General features: G+C 42.5%; 1 protein-coding gene across 1 annotated transcript in view; it reads right to left on the bottom strand.

Moving 5' to 3' along the window:
• The window catches only part of T265_01898 (hypothetical protein), a gene marked incomplete at both ends in the record, with an annotated part of 26,818 nt that extends 7,115 nt beyond the window's left edge, over positions 1-19,703 (bottom strand). The window contains 2 exons of the mRNA XM_009166024.1: positions 19,483-19,571; positions 19,623-19,703. Coding sequence (XP_009164288.1) covers positions 19,483-19,571; positions 19,623-19,683 — 150 coding nt within the window. The remainder of the gene's footprint in view (positions 1-19,482; positions 19,572-19,622) is intronic.
• Positions 19,704-24,940: the final 5,237 nt, after the last annotated feature.

The following is a 24,940-nucleotide window of genomic DNA, read 5'->3' on the forward strand; positions in this document are numbered from 1 at the left end:
CCGCTTTCAAATAGTCTGTGACGAAATCCTTGTCAATCTGGAGTATGAAGGCAATATCATTTTTTGTCTCTGAAAAAGTGAAGAAGGCCCAGGTGTTTTTGGATGAACTGACCAAAGCTATCCCGTCCTCTGGTATGCACTTTGCACCCACAGTGTGCAAGGTCATGCTCGTGGACAGGCAGTCACTGAGCCCGCCTCTTACAATCTAGCGGGGTGCATCCGAATTTGTGGAGCGTTTTACTTACCTTTGGACTTGTATTGTTTCTGATTGTAGTGTGGCAGATGAGGCCAATACATGAATCTGCAAGGCTGGGATCGCGTTTGCTAATTTAAGTCACCAAGTCCGTAAAGCGGTATATCCCTGAATCTCAAAGGATGTGTGTATCAGGCTATAGTACGAGATTTTTTGCTGTATGGCTGTGAGACTTGGCTTGTTCGAGCAGCGGAATTGACACGTCTTTAAGTGTCCGATAGCTGTTGTCTGAGGACCGGAGGTTGTGTATGTCGGCGTCGGTGGATCCCTAACGAGGCGGTCAGAAAGCGAGTTTTCGGTTGTGCAACGGGTACTTCCACTGAAGAATGTGTCCAGTACCAGAATCCGCGTTTGGTTGGGACATTTATGGCTTGTGCCGAACCATCCTCAAACGAACGGGGCGCTGTTTTTAATGCCCAGTTCAGAGTGGCGGAAGCTGAGAGGTGGCCCACCCTTGCGCTTGCAGGGGGGTTGATAAACATACGAAACGTTTGGGTTCTGTCGCTGTTACTCGCCTACAAGGATGGAGAGTTCGAAATAATTGAATAGCTATGACGTGAAAGTATCAAAGGCAGATTCGGACCCAACCCTGGCTTTGGATAGCTCCTGTCGGTACTTGTACTGCCTGCCATTACCTCAGTCTCCGTATCTCCTTCAATCTGTAAGATATCTGCGCACTGAGGGTGCTAGTGATTAACTCTCGTTATATCTTATAATTCTCTATAGAGAGAAGCAAGCCAAATTTTCTGGTCATCATCAGCTTCGCTGCCGTGCGATCATGACTTTATTGGAAGCCTTATTGTGGAGGAAGGAACAAATGTGGACAGGGAATGGACTTGGTGCTAACTTACTACAATCATTCTGAGGTGCCTCTATCTCCAGACACGTCTCTGAGGTTGCATCATCTGTTGTTCAGAAACTGGTCCACCTTGAGGGCGGAACCCACTTGTCTGGAACAAAATGTTTTCTAATTACATATTTCACCTCCTGGGGTACAACAATACGATTCTTCCGCGGTCCAAAAATTGAACCGAAGCATTTTTCGCCCTTCAGCGGAGTGGTTTTCGCAAATTTCCCCCCTCTCCTCACTGATTGGCCGGTTGAAACTGGTGTAGAAAACCGGAGTTTGATTGGTCTATCCATTAAGATAAAAGATTTCAACATGATTGATGGTCCTCCCTCCTCTTAGGAGTTTTCGGATGTCCCATAGAATAGCTAAAACCATATCCATTCGTTTCTTCGGATGGAACCGACTGCGGACCTACTGTCCTACAAAACAGTCAGGATGAACTACTCGAACCACAACCAGTAGCCAAAAGTACTCGAAAAGTTCTGATGCGTTCAACCGTGGTAAGCAAAAACATCAGTGTAGATTCTCAGAGAGCTTCCGCACAATAGGAAGCAAGTTGGTGTGCAACAAGCAGTACATATCAATGAAGTTCTGCTGGAACATCTACTATCCACATGTCTGTATAGTGTCGCGTAGCAAATGACACGACCTACAGACGTCACTTTGCCCTCTTTACCGTCTTTAAAGCCTCTCGAATTCACTCACTTCTGTGACCAAGAACATGGCAGTCATATTGCTCATCAGCTAGATTCGAGTAAACATGTGTTCCATTCTGAGCGGTATTGTACAAACCAACCCTACAGTCGAACTTATGACTGATAAAGATTTTAGGAAAACGCGAAACGGGATCACCTGTTGGTTCCCTGGCAGGGGTTTCGTCACGATGCTGACTAGCCGCGGGTTTTCTTTCGTGCGACAGGTTCTTCTTCTTGACTAGTTTAAATTTTGTGCCTTCTCGAAGGTTCACTGACTATTCATCAACCTATTTTATCCATGTCTGACTTGCGTATAATGGCATTTTGTCCGGGCACTCAAGAAAGTATGTTGATCACTTTGTAGGCAATAAAGTTTTAATAGGATCTTCTTAAGTTTTTTCGTACCCATGAAATTGAAAATCAACCACAAATGATTCCATATAACGTAAGAATGGTATCAATCAATCAAATTTTCTTTGGTTTACGAAATAACAGATTTATTCTTTATTTGTTAAGAACAGACGGTACTTTTGCGGGAATCAACTGTCGTAGTTAGCTAAAATCCAGTTGAATCCCGCTGCCTTTAGACCAACCTTGTTGAAAGTAAATATGCTGGGCAACATGATATTTGGGTGTGATTCGGTTGCATACAGTCCACTTCAGACTCACCTGGGCTGTATGATCCTTTTGTGATACCAAATGAAGGTTTGGTCAAGAAGTATGATGAAGGCCACCATTAGTAATTTCATTTGCTAGGGATCCATTGAAAATTAGAATTATTTCGATAGTTTAGCAGATTTTCCTCACATTTCGATTGGGGATTACCAACAAAAAGCAAAAACTAGAGCTGCATGGATGGCCTTGAGGGTGTAGCCTGCCTAGGTCTGTATGGGAGTGCATCTAATGGCAGGGAGCTAAGTCACATTAAATGGAAGGAGAACACGAAACACTTGGGTGCTGTCGATGCTACTCGCCTTCCAGGATGGGGACCGCGTGATCCTCACTGTGCCTGATTGAAGACACTACAAGATGGGGCTGCCAACCGATATCAGTGACGTTCTTGTTATCAGTTTCTAGCCAGATTGCCTGAGTGAATTTCTGGAGGTGTAGGCACCTCGGAATGATTGTGGTAAGCTAGCACTAAGTCCCTTCCATGTCCACCTCTACTCTTTTCTTTACAGTAAGCCTTTCAAATAAATTATGGTTGTAAGGCAGTGAAGCCTCGGTGTTGAACACTGATGTCATGCTGTCGATGATGATGATGATGCGCTAAATATGACGATCGGCACTTGTGACAGTCTGTGTCAACGAACCAAACAAAGTGTAAAATCACAGAATTATTTGGACCGTTTTCTGGGAGAACACACATACATGCATAAGATGGAAACATTCGTCCATAAACACCCAGTGATGATTGGTGAAATACACTCATTTGAGTGCATTTCGCTAATTTCGTGCAATTTCGTTCTAAGTAGAACATAAGGTTGCCGGAAACTCCGGGAATGCGCCTGCTTGATGAGTCACAAGAAGGGCTAAGCCGGTCGTGGGCTTTGGACGAATTTTCAGCAACCTTATGAGTAGTGTATCACGGATAAATCAGTGGTGATATTGTAGCGAGAAGACGGACTGCCAGATCAGATTACTTATATGGGGACTAGTCCAACAGACGATTGAGAAGTCAGTTTAATAATGGGAGGCATTCTCACCTAAGCGACAAACACTATCGACGCATTCGCAGTGTGAACCTTCCAGTCTCTGAGTGACGAATTCTGTTAAGGAGCTGGATTTGTCTCTGGGAACGGAACATTGGATAGCGGTTTACACATATTCGTTCCGTAATTACCAACTTTCATATCCACTGGGCTGCAGCACGGGGTCATGCCTTGATGAACTTCAGCATCGGAACCTACAAGGCAGTTTTTTGGGTTGCCTTTATGGATACTTTAAGCAGTGTTACATCTCAGGGTACTTTGAGCTGTCCCCGACCTAAATGCTTCCCTGGTAGCCAGTTCACCTGGTTGTTATCTAAACAAACTCCTATTCTGAAAATGAGTCAGTGGAATTTTCTTTTCCGCCTGCTATTGACTTTCGTTTACGTGGACAACCTACGGGCCCCAACTACCAAAAACAAAATGTAGCCAATGCTCCCAATAGTTGAAACATTGCGCCAACTTTATCCGTCTGATTAGAACTCACAAAAGATGTAGGCTGCGGTATGTGACCATATCTCTTACTTCTTTCACTCGTGAACGTCAAACATGCAAGTTACACGGATGAAGAGTTAGAACAATGTTGAATAGACACTGATTGGCTGGCTTCTGCAAGTCATGTGATCAGTGTCAGGGTCTCCACAGTGCGTGGAGACTGCATCCCGGATCAAAGGGTGCAGAAGGAGGAGTTCCTGAAGAAACCCTGCTGCAGAACAGTTATCTGGCGTTTTCGTTGAACATAGACAGCCCCAATTTACTTAGGCAGTAAGAAATGTATAACTTTTTTCTTCAGTTCAAAGGCTGCTAAGTTAACACCGATATAAAACGCAAGATCGCTACTGTGCTAGGACTTGTTTAGGATGTAGCCGGTCAAGAGAGAATTTGATGTGCGCAAGAGTGCGTCTGAATTGCCTAACCTAAGTGCTCGCCATGTGGTCTACGAGTTCTCCTGCATCTGCGAGGGTGCTTACATCAGCAGGGTAGATGCTTTGCGGAACTTGCGGCAGTACACATTCCGAAGTGCATCGTCAAAATCCAGACACCCGTCAACTCATTCCGAATCTTATTGTGCATCACCAACCCGGAAGTTTTTGTGATAACTGAAACGCTACCGATCAAAATAAGCCAGCCTAGATTATATGAACAAGAAAGGTTCAAGCAAACAGTTTGGTTACAAAGGTATTGATCAGGTGACTTGCGGAAATCAACCAACCAATGTCTGTTCAACACGTGAGCGCTCCAGATATTTACTGTTCCATTTTCCTGTTCCTCAAATAAAACCATTGATCGGAAAAATGAAATCATTCTTGGTGGAATGCTCAGTTGTCATGCTGACAGGGGATAGACATATTCAGAGTCAAGTCACCCTTCTTGCCCGAATTCACCTGTCGTTCCTTACGCATAGCTGGAAATATAGCAGGATCTACAAGACAGTGGTCAATATTCCTGCAATTTATCACAGTTGTACTTTACAGAAATGGAGGTACAAAAGTACAGTTGGTGACGGTTGAAATTGTATTCGATTATTTAACCAGTTAGTTTCGGATAGGCACACTTCAGAGGACGTGAGCACTGAACACAACAGTCAAAGTTGATCTACATGTAATTTCAGCTCCAAAAGCCGGTATACTGTCATTCAAGGCAACCACAACACCTATTATACACTACAGATTGTATGGTCTTACTAAGATGTGACTAGTTACGCGTTAAGCAACTGTTTTGTTTTTGCTGGGGCCTGTCGGTGCTGAACACTTCTGGTCTCTAATCGTGGAACAATAGATTACTCAAGGCTACAAATTCAAAAGCTGAATCCTTTGGTTTGAAAAATCATTATGCTTGAATGAGTCGGAAGGTGTTTCACATTAAAAATTTCACTGTCGCTACTTAATGGGCAAACTAGTTGTAATCATAGTATTTCTGGTTGCCTAACGTCGGAACCACTGACCGATACCCTCATACAATAATCGAACATAGTATTTTGTTTTCGAACTGAGTCGTGGAGTTTGTAGTTCGGAGAAATCGGTTGCATCATGTTCCATCATGAACCTCAGTAAAACGACCTACCACTTACGGACTAATTAGGAATAAACGAAACTTTACTAAGAATTCTCTCTGTGAGGATACTATCTGGTTCATGGAATGTGCTCTTTTGCAAGCGAACAATACAGAACTGCACGCCCGACTCCCAGATGAATCCGAGGACAATAGGTTTTATGCTACAACCGAGCAAGTAGAAAGGGAGGAATCTTCTCCCCGTGGTATATGATAATGAGAGCCTTCTGTTATCTGTGAACTGTCTTGACAAAAATGTGAATGAGCCTTTTCGTAGCATTTTGTTTATCGATTAAGTACGACACGATTCGTGACGCGAATGGTTAAAAATCAGCAGTTACTGAGACATGAACTGGCAAATACAAGCAGGCTTACGAGATGGTGAATGTGGGTGCCTGATTCAAGGAGTAATACGAGGTGGGTTTACGCCGTTCGTCTGGAACTGTTCAAGATCTTGCGAATTGGCTTGTGTGGAAAATAGTTTGGATTAAGAGCTTAATAACGACTGGTTCAGCAGTTGGCAGTGAAAGCGGCGGTCAAATCTGGCCTCAGGAAAAAGATAGCGCAAGAAAAGCATGATGTATTTTCATTTGATGGTGAAGTGGGGTAGGTGGGCTAAAGTGGTACTTGTAGCACACTTTGATGATTCAGTAGAAGTCGGACAACTGTAATGTTGGTGAGTACAATGAGGCGGACTACTTGTCCTTCCATTGTAACTAGACCTGCAGGATGTCTGTACACTCAGAAAGATGTATCATATGCGGTTCAGTTAGTTTGGCAGCGGTGAGAGTTTCGAGAGTTTGTTATTTCAACCAGAGCCTGTCGTACTTTCAGTCTAGTTACAATTTTTAACCTGGGGTCAACCTCTGCAATGAAAAAGCTGTCACGCATGAAGTCGCAACTGACCTTGGAGCTTTAACGGTGCGGACAAGCTCGTGACCAACAAACGATCGATCTCAGTGGGCACATATCACTATCATGGTCAGCCCTGTTCTTGCCTCAGATAACCATCGGATTACGCAGGCAACAAATAATCCCCAAGTGCCATAGCTTGCCCCGCTGATCTTGCTACTGCTTCTATTACAGCAACTAATGACTTGATTCATACGCTCTGTGCAGAAGTCTCACCACCAGCGTAGGTCGGAATGGGTCAACTCTGGTTTCTTGGTTGATCAATGGCTGATGTCAGAAAGCATCTGATGCTACTGGTGCCTTAGATACTGCTGAAAGGATCAACAGTGATCAGGCATTTCCATGACTAGCACACATTTCCTTATCCGCACATGTGAATAGATCATACTTCTCCACGACTTCAATACAGCTCAAAGGGAACAAAAAATTGACGTATTTTCTAAAATAACTATTTCTTTATACACGAACATCACCTTTAATATGCTTGTGTGATGTTGATTTCTGAGTAAAAGCTCAAGAACGAGCTGCGTGCGAATTCTAGCAGTACTGCACATTCTGCTGGATGTAGCCGTCACCGACCGTATGGAACCAGTATCCGTTGCCAATCTGGATGAGCAATAGTCCGAGGGATAACGACAGACAAGCCTTGAAATAGGTGGCATCCTGACTACTGGGCTTGTTTGTTTACTGTGCTGTGTGACAGAACTATGTGGATTCAGCCATGAGGGAACGAAACCCCGTGGTAGTCAGTTGGACAGTGGTCATATTCATTTCGCATCACTAAGTCTTGTCCCGTCCCGCGTGAACTTTTTGCCAACTAGAACTAAAGGTAGGAACAGCGCATTGTGTTACAAGACGGTTGAACGCGTCCATCACGTCCGGCCAACCTTAATCCGATCAACTGGATTTGCTGCTCCAGCAGTTCGGACACGTTATCATGTGAAAACTTGCTGTGGACATTCCGGAGCCAAACGACACATGCTATGAAACGAAGGCACCGGTGATCAAACGAACGAACACACGAAGTTCTTGTATATAAGAGGCCAGACCGCATTCATACATTGTTTTTAAAACCACCAGGTATGTACGGTTGTTTGGTTTCATAACCCTGCATTCATGACGCCATAACATCGGGTAACTCAGAAAAAACTGCTTGTAGCTTGATGATCTTTGTACAGCACAGTCAAGACTTATACGGCTGTAAAGGAAATCCGGCCGACCAAAAAAATTAAGCTCCTTTATCTGAAGTTTCCCGGGACGCCCATGGCCCACTGTAAATATACTATGGAATAGCCCCCCTGACCGGATGATCTGATGGTGTTTTAGGCCGGAAAGGCAGATAAAGGTTTCGTATTTGAAGGGACATCCATTCGCACAAATTACTGCTCGAGTTGTGTTGGTTGATCTGAAGAAAACATATATTTTGGGTGCTAACCTAAATCTCGTATAAACTGCTCTTAACGGTGAATAGCATATATATAGATATATAATGCAGATTCACAAAGGGAGTGAAATGGCTTCCTCTCAATGTTTTTGAAGCTCGACAGACGGACCACTTTTCAAGAGAGTGTTTCAAGAAAGTGTAGCTCAATTTTCTAGCCTCATTCGGGAGTAATTATAATTCATCTGCTATCATATACTCCAAACTGCTGCTTTGTTAAACTGACAACAACTGATGTCCATTCGGGGATACCATTATTGTCAATAGTGCCATTGAACCAATGACAGGACACACTTTACAGCGACGTGCACAAAACAACTATCGGAAAGAGTAATCACATTCGCATGAAGCTCACACTGTAGGGCAAAGAAACACATTAAATTGCACTGAGGATTATTTGCCTTGGTTGGACACAGCACTCTGCACATCTTTCACAGTAAAAAACACACCAAAATGTCAGAAGTGTTTTCATTTTTAGACAAACTCAGTACCCCTTTCTCAATAAGCAAGGTATGAGACTGCCTCGAAAAAAAGCGGTTTTTTTCGAGAATGCAAAGCACAGCAATTATAACCCAATGCAGGGATGCTGATAAAAGGCATCAGTCAAGATCTTGAGAATTTGGACTTTAAATTGCGGACAGACTCTAACCCTCCAGACTAGTTTCTGATCAGCCCATATGCGTAATGACTTAGAAAGTGCTGCGGAACTGGGTCAGGGATTCAGGCCTTTCATAAGAGTGGAAAGAATTCTGTTCTGAAAGTCAGGACAAACAAGCAGAGTGCTCACGGGAAGCGTTCTTGACTTCCACCTGTTTTTTTTTCACGAACGTCCTGTCTTATTCATCGGGGCCAATAGTTGTCAACGTTAGATCCACCAACCAAGCGTTTGATGATATAGAATCTTGACTGCTTTCATACTATCATTTTCCACGGGGATAACATCCAGTTTAATTCCTGCACCACTCTCGACCACAATGTCCTTCGTATCAGTGGTTTGTAACTGGCAAGTGCAGAAAATTTTTACAAAAATTCGGCTTAAATCCTGTGCCTTCGGGAGACTGTGCTCCGATTAAAAACGAGGCTTAGCGTATCTTGGGGGCACACTGTTTGGGAACGGTACGATATATATATATATATATATATATACCTAAGCATTCATATCAGCCGCAAGGATCAGAATGGCAGTGCTTCTTTCTTAACAAATAAGCCTAGAGAGCTCTCGGTAGAGAGTTCCCTCAGCTTCAGAACTGTACCCCTTTGGGGCGTACGCCGACGCAACAAACAGGCACCGTTTTTTATGTCAAAAGGTATTGAGCCTGAGTTAGCTGGATAAACGGACGGCAAAAAGACACCCATTCACTGGGATACAACCCAGTAATGTCTATCTAGCTTTGTGGCTGAGCGCAACTCTCCCGTTGTACATACCCGGAGTCATCGCTTTTGGATCACCGGATAGGCAGAGAGGAGGAAATTTGGATATTTGGCGTTCTGAGATGCACAGCCGCGCCTGGGTCATTTATGCTTGTTCAGGAAACACAGCTTACATCAATTTCAAGGGAGCATATGGTTTCAGCAACTACTGTCTTTTTTCCAATTTGATAGAGAATACGGACATTAAAATCTCTTTTTGTTATTTTGTTTATTATGGATAGGTAGAGGAATGCATCGGTCAGGTAACTGATAGTCAGCTGACCCAGCATGATTTGTTTGATCGTGGGGAAGGGGTTGGAAGTGGACATCGGTGAACACAGCACTTTACGGGCGAATGATAATTCCTGGTTGCTCAGGCCGAGGAAGGGAGTTTCGTTGCGGTCCGCAACCTTGAGCCTCTGCCTGAAAAGTCTGACCCACAAGGCAGTGGGAGGATGTAGAGTTTTGTTCAGGGATGCTCACGCTAGACTTGGACTCAAAAGTTCGACCCGCAGAGCAGCGGGCAGTAGGGTTTTCTTAGAGAACCTTTCCAGAGCAAAGGACTCAATAGTCTGACCTGATCGGCTGCAGGGTTTGTCCCAACCCGAGGGCGAAGTGATTAAGACATTTCCTTTCATACTTCTGCGCGCATCAAGCTCCTTTAGAGCAGTTCCAGACTCTTTGGTTTTAAAAGTATTTCGACCGTATTGAATAATGCGCCGGTGATCACGGTCAACAGTTGTGTGATTGGTGTGTACAGTACCTAGGGCCGACCTCTTCTAATTCATTCTTATTGTGGGAAAAGCAGTATCACTGCTTCCATTAATATGAATATTCTGGGAAACATCGTACTGCCACCACCCTCCTGTCGCAGAGGACAGTACGACTTTACTCCCAAACCGCCTCGTAGAACGTTTGCTAGTAGTACGATGTCGCGCTACCCTCAATATGACTGCCCTCCTTTGAACTTCCTGGTATGGTTGCATTTCGTGGAAGTGAATTCTAGCCAGTGTAACCAGGGGAATCATTGCTGTACTTGAGCCAAACCACCGAGTCAATTCTCCGAACTCTTACCATCAATTTCGGATCAAACGCATGGGGTTGATAATGCCTGTGGCAGATAATTTTAATAAGTATGCGATCCGTTTGTCGCCAAGCTGCACGTGTTGTACTGAGAGAAATTCCTTCTCTGTTGGTCGGTGCATAATATCCGTTAATCAGCCAACGCGGCCTATGCGCCCACACAAAGAGGACAAGACCGAAACGACAAGCGATCGCGCGACACTGTCAACTGAATCACGTGGAATTGAGGTTAGCCTTAATTCTATTTGTTTTACCTCAATAGCAAAGGGTTTCGTCGAATACGAAACTCAATGCTCAGTGAAGGCAATTGTCGATCGGTACTCATATCCAGTAAAACAAGTTCCGATGGATTTGTCTTTTTTAGCCTGTCAGAGACCCTTAATTTGTACAATTGAACAATAAATGTCTGCATCCTCGAAGAGCTCTTTTCACGCAGTTCTATATTGAGTGGAAGCTACCGAAAGAAAACAAAAATCAGTAAATTCTGTCGGGTGGATAGATGGGCCCCAAGCCTTAACTAATCAATGGTTAAGGACACTCATTGGCATAGTTCAACCACAAAGTCAGCGATGCTCGCAGACCAGAGCTATCTCCTTCAAATCGTAGTTCCACCCAATTCCTTAAACTATCCGATCATGCCGTCGCCTCCAGTGCTTTGCTGTCTCTCACGCTCTCATTTTCTGGCGATGAAGACTCTAGTAGAGGCAACCTTTGCCCCCTTGGTATGTAGTTTGATAAACTGGAAAATCAAACTATCAATAAGTTGTTTGTGGCCAATGCACATGACATTCAGCATGCTCGGACAACCTGAGTAATCAAAACAGCCTTTGGGAAGCACTAGTTTCACGAGTTGATATATGGTCTAAAGATTGATTACATATCACTCAGCTCATTCTGTATATCATAGATTTCAGACAAAATTATCGCCTCTGGTTACACACACGGAGACAGGAATAAACGCCGTGGAGACGAGTTACTGCTTCTGTAACGCAAGCCACTTTCTGTATAAAGATAGTGCACAGCCACTGACGATGACATTAGGGTGATCGTAGATTTAATTGTGAATTTGACTGAACGCCTTGAACTCCTACACTGAATGTCAGAGGGACCGGAAGACAGCGTTTTTTGATGGGTGGACAATACAAAGGCCGAGAGAAAGGAACACTATGTGGTAGTAACAGTACGGTATATTGGCATACCTCATGCTTTCCCAGACAAATACAACGTTCTATTTGCCTTCAGACTCTCGTTCAGCGTCACCTGTTATTTTTTACTTGGCTCCCCTTACATCATCTCATCTAACCTCAAGAAGATACTTTCTAACCTCACTTTATTGGATAATGTAATACTTATCTGGATTACAGGATGGCATTTTTGACGGATCCTTCTGTAATATCACGTGATATTTTCCGGTCTTCCACTGGGTGAAAAGATCAGTTGTCATCAGCATGTTCCAGTATATCTCAAGCGCGTGTCTCAGCTAAGGACTAGCATAAACTTGTCATCAGAATATGTGCGCTCGAAATGAAATCAGCGACCTCAATCATCCGGTTCAACTGGTACTAGCACTGTTTTAGAAACGATTTTAGAGGCGATTTGGTATGCGGCAGGAATATGGCCTACCAAATGTTAACTGCTATGGTAAACAGTGAGGAATTTTTAAAGACTAGCACTGACGGGAATCAGTTCCTGATGTGCATGATGACGCAAGCGTGTAACAACCTTTCGGGAAGTTTAATGGTTTACTTGTCATCATAAAGTAAACTACTCACGGGGTTGCTGAAAACAGGATCAGTTGTCATCAGCATATCTCAAGTGTGTATCTCAGCTAAGCACTAGCATAAACTTGTCACCAGAATACGTCCGTTCGAAATGAAATCAGCGACCTCAACCTTTCTGTTCAACTGGTCCTGGCACTATTTTAGAGACGATTTTAGAGGTGATTTGGTATGGGGCCGGAATATGGTCTACCAGATGTTTACTGCTATGGTAGAGTAAGGAATTTTCAAAGACTAGCACTGACGGGAATCAGTTCCTGATGTAGATGATGACGCAAGCGTGTAACAACCTTCCGAGAAGTTCATTGGTTTACTTGTCAACATAAAGTAAACTACTAACGGGGTTTCTGATAACTAGAAAACTCTTCGACAGCCCACGAACGGTTTCGCCCTCCTTAGGGCTGATCAGATAGGCGCAGTCCCCGAGTTTACGTCAACCTTATTTTCTACTTTAACTCAAAGTAAACTGTTTTCGAGAAATATACCCATTTGCACACTCATTTCCTCTGTGAAAATATACTGCGACATCTCGAATATCGTGCCAACTGAATCACGAGGCGGCCTGTGTGTAGCACATTCAGTTGTAGACTATAATAAACGAGAGATTCAATTGAGTTTCTCGTGAAAACCAAATTGATTTACAAATGAGTGTATTTCTCGATTTACTTGCTAGTTTGCAAACCGTACCTTGCCACTACAGAACGGCTAGTAGTTGTTGCTATCTCAGAAGCTATCGTGTGCTAACAAAGTTCGCATGCGAAATACTGTTACTGGTTTGCAAGTGTTATCATCTTTCATTCGTGTGCAGTATGACCGACATGGATCACCATAGCTGCCTGTGAGTTCGTACGACATCTCGCGACAATCAATCGATCAGACCAACCAGTTTCCTAGATACCTTCAGGTGCCTATCGGTCTTGCCCTTGATACAACCCTTCTGATGTAGTTTGCAACAAAATTCTCTTGCAAACGCGGTAAACTAACACGCCGTTTTGTTCGTCAATCGTCTATGCAGAGATGCTGCTACCTAGATCACCATTTTCAAGGAGTTTGGGCCTTTTACGCGATCTTTTTCAACACCTGGTATCTGCCCTGGAAAGTTACGTTTCCAACATGCGTTCAGTTTTGAATAGGACCATAAATGGAAATTGGTTTGGGTTACAAGAGTACTACTTTACCTCCAGCGAGTGAGAGAACAGTCTTTTGTTGAAAAACGAACCAAGGTCTACAAACGTTGTACGGGTTTTATTCGAATGAGAAAGTACGTTTGGCACTCTAGGATTTTCAGACATGGTGCTTACTCACCGATTACCCATTAGACCCCTATTGATAGGGATTAGCATTCAAAGCGCTGAAGAGAATCGGCTGTTAATCGATCGAGCGAACATCCAGGTTGGTAAGTTAAGGCGCTACGAAGAATTCACGTGCAATTCTGTCTTCTTCGAACAGCACTTCTCCTAGCCTCGCTATTAATATTATTGTTATTACTAATTATTCCTGGCGATCCACATCAAAGTCAGGAAGCTATGGACTCAAGTTTATGTCTTATATTAGAGCTCATCACCAATGCACCTCTTTGGTCATGACGAGGTTTAAACTCCGGACACCTGACATGTTACACCACTCAAGCAACGTACACTGGGCGCATCCGAATTGTCACGTTCGAACAGACTAACTTGTTCTAGAGACCGGTGTGAAAGTGAAATCGGCAAATTCCGCAATCACCTAAACTACGAAGAACAATGCCTTATATCATTGGCCTTTAGTTTTCTCTTCAATAAAGGCCTACAATAACGTCTGTTGCTTACACACCGAAAATAATAAAGGGTGGTTTTCAAGACGGAGGTCACCTATCGGTCATTTTCCTGGGTAAAAATGAGTTATTTCATCTTTCGGCTCTTATTCAAATAAACAGCGATTTACCTGCCTGTTAGGCCTGCGGTTGTGTCAATAGGTTTCTTTGTTTGCCTCCAGTTTGTCAGCACGAATAAATTAAATTCTTTCAATCTGGTTGACCAACTTCCATTACACAACAACCTGTTTTGTGTCAACATGTAGTCTTTTCTATCAGGCGTCCGTGTGTGTTTGAATTCCGAATCGTTTTTATTGGCGTTTTGAGTAACAGATGCGATGGAATTTTTCTTTGGAAATTTTTGTGCAAAACAATGCTCACATGAGGTTTATAATTGAAAATTCCAGATCATTTGTACAGTCCGTTATCTTTTTTACCATACTACTTAAAGTAGAAGTTCCAAAGGAAATATCTGTGAATCTGCCATTCAAAAGCATCATACGATCGTTAGCGGCTACATTGCGGTGTGGCTTTAATTCTATTAAACTCCAGAAGTGTTATTCTCACAGTTACTCATTTGAAAGAAGGAATGAACAGGCAGGGAAAGGATGCCTAACAATAGGAAGGGTTCATATTTAAAAACAGTACAAGTTAGAAATCTGTGTACTCCTAGTTCCTGGTTTTATAACTCCACCACCAAGTGCATTCTTGCTGATAATTTGTTTGCGAAAGTTGGCTCAGTCCAGTAAACCACGTCCATTTCGGTCCTAAATATCTGGAAAATTATGACTGACATTCAGCCTTGAATTAGGTTTCAATGACACACAAGGCAGTACAGTCATGCACACACTGCCGTGGTATCCCCAGCGCCGACAGCGGACAATATCAGTGTAAATGATCAGTTTGGTGAGGTAGATAGTTTAAGGAGTGTTACGGTAAACGTGAGACAAAGATGATTCCACCCTTTCACTTATGAACGTCAGTATTGGTGAGCAAGATGTTTAAGAACTGCTGATGGAAACACTGTGTTCTGCGGACATCTGTCGACCGACATCGCAGATGAAGAAGGTTTCGTAGCTGGTTTATCTCACCGAGGATCAACTATTAGCATTGTGGGAATTTTGCTGAGCCATGATTTTCTAGACGAGCGGTCTTCCTTGGGAAGCTATGAGTAAAATCATGCCATATTTGTACAAAATACTAAAAACGCGGCATTTATTCAAGCAATTGTTATGCTTTATTTTGATTGAATAAAATCTGACTTCTAACTATAAATTTAAGGCCACGGTAACGTTTATACCCCGTCTCTGATAAGTTGGTTACTTTTTCTGAGTGTGTTGCCTCTTGAGGGCGAAGAAACACTACTCCCTGGCCTTAGACCTTTGTAGGTACGAGGACTTTATACGGTGACCAAAATCAGTCGTATAAATTATGTTCTTTTGAAGGGAATTTCCAGCTGAATTTGCTTTAGAGAGAAAATCCTGCAACTGCTTAAAAAATCAGGAATCTTCTGCAGGGCCACATTCTTGGAGGTGATATTTTGACGACCTATCAAGGATATCTTAATAAAAAAAATCTGCTTCTTGTGGTTGTCTGACAGTAAATCTCTGCTTTATCGATTTTTTGAAAAGGCTAAAATAAAGATTTCACTTGCCTCAAATAAGGAAACAAGAACCGACGATTGATGCTGGTTTACGCTATAATTTGATGTTAAACTTTGGTCAGCTGTCCGAAAGTTATTACGATTGTGACGACTGTTTTAGGGAACTTATGCCGAAAATTTATTGACAATTTTTTAATAACCCCTCTCCAGACGATGACGACTTGAGCTCTTGTTCAGTGCCAACTTTGAAAACTAAACAAGTACATAAGCATGATCCAAACAGGAGCGAAGTTCATGAACATCACTTAGTCCCACAATTGCCTTGGGTTGCATACAGAATCTAGCCAAACCGCTTTTACTGTCATTCATCCAGTTTCCGATGATCACTACAACGATACCACCACGCAAAAGTATGGACTTTACCCTGTATTATTTTTACTACAAAAAGAAACCTAACACTGCTTTGTTTTTTGATGATTCAGTAGGGTGAAACACCGAGAGAAGTTCAAATTATTTTGGCCTAAATGGGAAACCCAACTCATCCTCTTGATTATGATAGAACGAAAGTGTTCCGCGTAGAAAATGCAAGGTACTCACAATGAGCAACTAAGCAGCGCAAACGTATTCGCCAAAGTGGAAATTTCATATTGAATTCACTTAATCTTGACGCGTCTGTTGCTCCTGAAGAGGTCTACGATTGGTGCCCAAAGTTTTTGGAAAAGAAACTTGTTACCTCGGGATGGCCAGTACCTGGTGTGACTGAATAAATTGTTATACACCAAATCTGACATAATGGTTGCAGACAGATTGACTGCTATGCAGTGACTAGGAGAAAGTCAAAGGGAGGGGGGATTTTTTGGAGGGATTAGTGTGTGAAAAGCTTTTCCTTAGGAAGAACGTCATCATCATCAAAGACAGCAACATCAGTGTTGCCACTGATGCTTCACTGCCGTACAACCATAAGGTTTGTCTAGTTATATATATATATAATTGCATTAAAATCCCTACAGAGAAGAGAAAAAGAGTGGGTGAGAGAGGGGACCTAGTGCTGGCCTATGTCAAGCATACTGAGGTGCCTACACCTCCAACCGCTCAATCAGACAATCTGGAAAGAAACTGACAGCACGAACGCCACTGACATCGATTAGCTGCCATTTCTTGTAACGTCTCCAAACAAGCACAGACGAGGTCACAGAGACCCCATCCTGGAAGTCGCATAACACCAACAACACCCAAACTCCTCGTGATCTGGACTCGGATAACGTACGCGGAACTGACCAAGCATTCTTTGAAAATGCTGCATAGCACAAACCCAACTCACAGACGGTCTAATTTTGGCAAGAATCTTAGGCTAAGCAGTGACGACATGCTCAAGAATGTCCTGTTAGGTCTCCAACCCGGTGCAGAAAAGCTCGTGAACCTCAGCAAAGAGCACATGTTACGAAGGCAAGAGTTGCACATAGGTACTACTAGTCCAAAGGGCATGCACCTTCATTTTTCGATTTTGCATTGCTGGCTTGTTACTGAATGCTCGTTCACACAGTTTGGACGTGCCGCGCCCAGCTAACTTTTGTTATACTGTGAGTACATTGGTAGCCAGACGTTCGGCAACAAAGACAAGTGAGTGGTATCTTGTATCAAAGCGGGTTTCAGGTTTACTTGCAATGGTACTTTTGCGGCCTCAACCCATAGAGGACGCAATTTTTCCGGGGGGTGGGGTGTACTGGAAGAAACATTGTCCTCAAGCTCAGAGCGGTTGCTGGTCCTTCAGCGGTAGCTAACTTAAAGCTACTTGAGTAGATGACTGTGAAGTGTTTTTTGGGTCTCCCTACATCTGGTGACAGCCACTCTACTTATCAAAGTCGTCTAGTATTAAGTGCTTGGTACCCCAAAACCTTGCCTTCAACAGGTGCTGTACATGAACACGAATGAGCAACATTATGTAAGCGTTGTTTATGCTCCTATGGAACTAAATTTCCAGTTGTGTTGTTCCCCCAAACTAGCGAAAGTTCCCAAAGAGTGGTGTCGTGAAATCTCCATTCCGAAAATGACTGTATTAACTTTCTAGAACGGATTTTACCGTATTACTCCGCTCATCAGGACAGATTCAATTCGTCTTTTGGACTAAGTTGAACCCCATTCTTTTCACGGTGCGCACTGAGTCTATGTGACCACGACTTCTTATCGACCTGTCATTGCAACAAGCAACGGGGTCACTACTCTGGAGAATGATTTATAGCTGCCACCTGATGGACGCTATAAGCCCAAATTACTCTGGTGTACATAAAAGGCCCATATTAATCCGTTTTACTGCACTAGGTTTGATGAAACCCAGACTGTACAATACAGTAGAGAGAAAGCTACTGGTTAATTGATAGCTGGAGTAGCTAAAACACCGCCTGCTTTGAGTAAGATCAGCAAAAGAAACTAGACATAACTGCGACAAAGTCATAAAAATGTCCTGAAGCAATAGAACAGACATGGGAGAGTTGGATTTAAATACTGATTTAGGTTCTGGTACCTTGGCATAATAGATTATTGATCGCGTTTTTACATCTCTTGCACACATGAGAACGCGAATATTGAAAATCCATTAGTAAAGTGAGCACAACTACGAACTCAGTGTAAACCAAGCAGTGAGGTTTCCGGTATTTGATTCAGTTGAAATAGTACCGAAGCCAGAGTTTTATTATAATCCGACATTCGACAGTGAAAATAAAGTTCCCTTCAGCGACACAACTAAACCATTCTTAGGATGACTGTGTAACAAGACCAGCAAACTTGTAAGGCAATTCAGTTACCCATAACCCTTCGTCGATCACATAAGTAGGTCGGCAAATTCTCATTTCATGTTTGCGAGCGCAGCGTAATTTTCCCTACTGAATCTTTAATGCAATGAATTTGACCTAACCTGACATGTATGGCCTTGTCAAATGGTAGAAAGTCAGAATCAAATGATGTGGTGACTGCATTAAGAACTAGTCAGGACAGACGGTTGGAGAAGATATTTCCATCAGACACATGAGAAAAACAAACAGCAGAACGTGGCAAGAATGGATTTGAAATTGTCAAAGTTTTGAGACGGGAACTACTGTTTATGCCATAGCGATTGGTGGTCGAGTTGTTGGAAATCATCAAGCATCCAAGTGTGAAAAGAACAAAAAGTGCAGAATTGGCACAAGGTCAGAGAAAGGTTCTGAGTCTGAGTCGAGCTGACAGGTGGGGATGTGTGGTAAAGTGGACCAGTTCGACCAAAAATTCACCTAACCCCCCTAAGCAAATTGTAGTAATACTCAGTAACTCACAGAGACCAATAAAATTTGTAAATGACATCTAACAAGAGTCATTAGATGAAGGACTCGGAGTCTGACCAAAATTATCTTAAATCTTCCCAACTAATCAAACGTAAAATTAAATATCCGAAATAAGCGACAACCACTTTTAATCGACTGTGAACACTGATCCCGTGCGATATTCCGAAGCGATCTTGCGGGATGTTTTCAAACTCAGCCAACCTGACAGCCTATTGCCTTGCCGTGAAAAACCGAAATCTGACTGTTCAGCTATCAATCCTCTGAATGTTTATCAAACGCTTCCAACAAATTCATATTTTCTTAACTCCCCAGCACTTACAGTCAAACTATTTACATCAGCTGAACTAATTAATTACTCTGAGCAAGCGCTCAAAGTTTCATTCACATTTTATTTGAAATAGTAGCCACTTCTTTGGCCACCATACTCCCTAACACGCTCTATTAGACGCCTATTTATCTGTAACACAAACAACTTCCATTTTAAGCAATTTTTCTTTCCAAACTGCTATGAGTTATCAACATATTCACCCGTATTCAACTAGAAAGCAGCAAATTTCTCGCTAAGCACTAGCAACTCAGGATCAACTTACTTTTATGTTGTCGAAATTGCCTTCATAATCCAGTAGGTCTTTCTGAGGACTTTCAAAGCCCAGCTGGTCGGTAAAGCGTGCAGTTGACGCTAAAGTTTATTTAGAGGACAGATGGTTGAAACCCAGAGATTTGAACTTACCCAAATTTACATGGGACAGCACGAGGAGAGAAGTAATTAGGAATGCGGTCAGAGGGAGCATTATTTCGGTCTCGAGCGTTGCCGAACGACACTATTGTAAATGGAACCAGAGCGGATTAAATAACAAATCTCCTGGACCGTTTTTTATCATGATGAGGGCCTGATTGGTGTTTGGAGCGTTTTTCCCATTGGCTCTTTTTTACTGCTCATCGCGCGAGAAAATTATTGGACTAAATACGTTTATCCACGTAAGCAACCGCCTGTAGGTGGAACCAATCTGTTTTTGGTCAGTAGGATGTAAATGTACTTAGAAAACAGACCCAGAATTTTCAATGTGTGTCAAGTGGGCATGACAAAGTTTTTGGGCCACACTATCCCATCTTCCAAACGAGAAGAATTTCCCTCATGCATTCTGATCATTTGTTCGAACCTTCAGCAGTTTCTAAGGCACACTTTGGATATTTTTCTTGCGTGTTTTCTTTCATTCTTGTTTTAAAGCAGTTTCTGTTTGAAATTTCTGAGCACATAGGTTCCCAGTAGGAGCAAGAAGAGGACCATTTCGGTACCTTCTGCCGTTGTGAAGTATCACATCCTGTAGCGGTTAGAGTCACGGAAATTTGTTACAATATCTTGGTTTGAGGGTTGTAACGCAGTCGATGACGCTGAATTACTCTTTCGACTGCGTGAGAAAAGTGCGAATTAAAGTAGAATTTATAAAGGGATCGAGTAAAATTGCATTGTGACCGCCAAACAAAAAGCCACAAACAACTCAGCTGGGTGGAAACAAGGAATTTATCAATGAAATGCACTACTCATTTGCAAACAAATTTGGTCCCGGGAGACACTCACCTAGTTGAATCTCTCGTTTGTAATGTTTTCAGGAGACTGCGCCGACCTGATGAGCCCCAAGAATAGCGAAACCGTTGATGGGCTGTCGAAGAATTTTCAGCAACCTTATGAGTAGTGCGTTACGTATAGGAATTAAATCGAGTCCATAAACAATGATATAGCGTTGCTAATCTTGGAATCGGATTTGTGCTGGCTATATCCAGCAACGGTGATGGGATGGAGTTTTTTGTTGGCTGACTAAGAGCGCTGACGCTTAGAAAAATAGCTTCGTCTATAGGTTATTGTTCATCTGAACCCGTAAGGAATAGATGAGTCGGTAATACCAACAGTTAGTAAAGAAGCTCATATGAACATCTGGCGTCAATCCAGTCCACAGCTAGAGACAGACCGGAGGATTTATTGTTTCGAAAAATAGCATTCATTCACCGAAAATTGCTTCTATTTTGTTCGCGTGAAGGTTCTGATCTCGATGTGTTTGAGAACATGCTTGCGATTACGACTCGGTGAACAAAGACGTGATCAGTCATCATTCCAACATTTAGTTCTCAGCCTTTTGGGAACAAAAGTGAAGAAAGATCTCTCGAAGTGCTATCTGACCGCTCATCTGAGACATGACAACAATATCAAACTTTAGGTGCAGGATGCCCGATTAACACGTTAGAAAACGTTACCAGTGTAACGGCGACACTACTGATTTGAGGCACGCGAGTAGTATGTTCTCTCGTAAATCCGCTTCGCGTGTCATCAAAAGTTAGATATATTACGGAATTTGTGGAGTCGCTTTGTAGCATTTGCTTGCATTCGAGTACCAGTCATTGAATATCCAGAAAAGTTTAGGAAGACGCGTTCAATGAGAAGATGGATATTCAGTTTTGTAAACAAGATGCATATTGGAGTTGGTGATTCCCTAATAAACAGCTCTGCAGCGAAGGCCTTCTTCATTTCACCGGTACGATGATAATCTAGAGCGGCTTCAAACCAAACACAAGTATCAATAGATATTTTGAATCTCTTTAACGGTAAGAAGAAAAGTGTACCCCTTCGAAACTGGCTTTCATGTCCCATCACGAAGTATTTATGTCGAGACAAAACATTAGAACCTATAAAACTGTGTGGAAGTCATTAGGGTAGTTTGTTTATCCTCATAACAAAAAGGGTAGAAAACTCATACGGTATCACTGGAATCAAAAAGGGTCTCCAATGGGTCTCCCCTTTATGAAAGTATTCAACTTGATGCAGATGAGAGGTCTAATTAAGTCTCCTATTAGCGCCAAATTAGTCTGGAAATTAATGTATTCCGTCGGTAAATCGATGGACGCTCTGGAACAACGCTTATCTATCTATCTATCTATCTATCTATCAATCTATCTATCTATCTACTATCTATCTATCTATCTATCTATCTATCTATCTATCTATCTATCTATCTATCTATCTATCTATCTATCTATCTATCTATCTATCTATCTATCTATCTATCTATCTATCTATCTATCTATCTATCTATCTATCTATCTATCTATCTATCTATCTATCTATCTATCTATCTATCTATCTATCTATCTATCTATCTATCTATCTATCTATCTATCTATCTATCTATCTATCTATCTATCTATCTATCTATCTATCTATCTATCTATCTATCTATCTATCTATCTATCTATTTATCTATCTATCTATCTACTGACACTGGGACTTTTCGACTGCACAAGTCGGGGCCCAGGAGGCGGTCCACCATTTTCTGCTCCCGTATGCACTTTTAATCACCTGGAAATCTGAACTCGCCTACGAAGCTTTTGGAAATTCGAAAGTTCATTTAGGTTAATATTCAGATCATTTATTTGATTGTACCGAGGATTATACGTACCATCATATTAGGAAATTTAACAGGGTGATTCAGACAACATAGTTAGCTGACAGTTCATAAAGATGACCAAGGGACATTAGACCGCACGCAACTGTTCAACCACAGCAGTGATCGTTTTTATTTTTACATAGGGGTAATTTGCTACTCTGTAATGCATTCGTTTTGACGTTTCCTTCTAAGAGCTCCGTGGAGTAGTGTTGTAATTTTTATCTCAAGTCATAAATTGGATCAATTCCTTGACTTTCTTGCTCCTTTCTTGCCAAGAATTCTGAGGATATATCTCCAGGTCTTAGCTGAAAATAATCACTTAGCTGACTGCCAAACTTTTTCTACCGGGAGTTACTGTGGAACTCCCACTTCTGATGATAGTGGCGTTGAGCGCAGATGATACACTAGATATGGTAATGGTGATGATAAGGCTTGTAATGGAGAATGTGATTAAACTCCCTATTATACGTACATCCAACGATGCATCACTGTCACTCTTTGCATCAGTGTTTGCGTCATCTGACCCCTGAGACACACAATCACAAGCATGCCTGGATATTTTAGACAAACCATCGCATGCGTCATCTATACTCAATAATCTCTAAAAATGTGTATCATTATTGCGAATTATCAAACAATGAATGCACGTCTTCCTTTCGTCTTCTCTTCCCTTGTCGCAGTTACCTTCACTTGAGGACCAAGTGTCAACTGATCATGTTTCTTCCAGAGCCTCGCCGAGACAGACCAACAGAAATATACCCTCGTTCGTCCACTCATGCATGCGAAACACGCCACTGTCTTTTAAACCAAACAAGTGTGTTCAGCCGTGGAAGTTTCAGGACTTGATTGCATACACCTCTCCATAACCGATGACTTGCAGCGGCTATACCTAATACATCACGGACTTACTGTCCATCCATACGTCAGGCGAATTGTTTGACAACATAAAAGGCTATGAAGAAAGCTATGCGTTAAAATTTTTCGTATGTGTGTTTCTGTCTAACTGTGAAATACGCTTGGTTGCGTGAAGTTTACATATATCTGGTGGATGAAAAAGAAAGCCTACGGTTTATTTGACAGAGCGTCTTCTCGCATTTTTCACTAGTGCTAGTAAGGGGAATCCATCTGACGGAGACATTTTGCCCATTGGTTTGCTGTGTGTAGCTCAGTATCCCACCGATCTTTTTGCTAATCCGCTGTTGCATTGTCCCGGCTATTTATTTATTTATTTATTTATTTATTTATTTATTTATTTAGCTGGGTTCTTTCACTTAAAAAAAGACAACCGTGCAGCGGCTCCTAACGGCTAGCACATCCTAACATGCGAAGCAGGACGTATTCATGTGAGTAGTGCCGTCGGCTTTCTACCAACTTTGTGCTGTTTATTAGGCCTCACCAACTAGACAGCGAGGGGCGTCCAGTGGTTGGCCGCCTGACCAATATATTCTCCAATCGCGAACTGTACGTATAATATTTAGTTCAGTGGATGTACGGATGGTCACCCGTATGCACAGACCTCGGCTGGAAAACGCGCACGCGGGGACACGTGAGGTCGCATGTACTGAAGTTTTAGATTCCTCACTTCAAATTCATTTGACATGGTAAAACATTTGTTTTGATTTGAATCGCATCATAACTTTTATTTCTTACGGATACGTCCAGATGCCTGGAGGCATCACAAACGAGAGATTCAGCTGGGTCCCAGGTGAGTCTCTCTCAATGCCAAATTTGTTTGCAAAGGAGTTTATTTCGCCAATTCCTATAGAGATGTATTATAAATCTCATCGAAACATGCTGCTACGATTTGGAGTCACCTTAATTCGAAAACATTATAGAAAGGATCAAAACAAGAAATGCATATTTGGTCAAAATATTGTAGAGTTTTGCCAACTGTTGGTCACTGTGACACCTAATCGGTAGTACACTTTGACCATAGCCTACAGCATGTGCGCTATCTGATCATTACACCACTACCTCTGATAACCGCTTTCCGTGTGTCTGCTGAATTCTCAGTTTAGCTGAGTAACGTCGGAACTATAAGAAACTGAGATAAACGGTCCCACTTATTTGATCACGTGTGTGAGGATGGTCTGCAATTTGACCGTTTGTGTGCACTTTCTTAGCTTCTGTTTGTCATGGCAGCTGGGCATATTTACAGCCATTCCTCGACTGCTGCGGATGTCACTCAATGAGGAGATTTCCACCAGTTTTCAAGAGATTATTCAGCACTCCATTTTGCAGAACGCTCCAACCACAAACAGTGTTGGTAGCCGTTTTCAGCTGAACTCATCATTTCTGATCTTGGCGCTCCCCGCCGACAAGAGCTCCTTGAACTCTCAAGAGACCTGTGGCAACCGCTAAGCTGACATGTCTTGTGAACAGTTTGCAAGTGTGTGCATCCTTGTCGCTGTCCTCCACCACACGTCAGCTCATGACCCTAGCTAATATGCACTATTATTTGTGTCTTTTGTTCGTGCACGCGCCCCTCACCACCCGAGTAGTCGTCTATCCTCCCTGGCTGATGCGTACGAATTCAGCAACACGCTCGACAGTCAAGTGGTCCAGTATCTGACCAGCTTACACAACATTTACTGAACACTTTTCCATTGGA

Source organism: Opisthorchis viverrini (assembly GCF_000715545.1).
Source record: "Opisthorchis viverrini unplaced genomic scaffold opera_v5_21, whole genome shotgun sequence".
Taxonomy (NCBI): Eukaryota; Metazoa; Platyhelminthes; class Trematoda; order Opisthorchiida; family Opisthorchiidae; genus Opisthorchis; species Opisthorchis viverrini.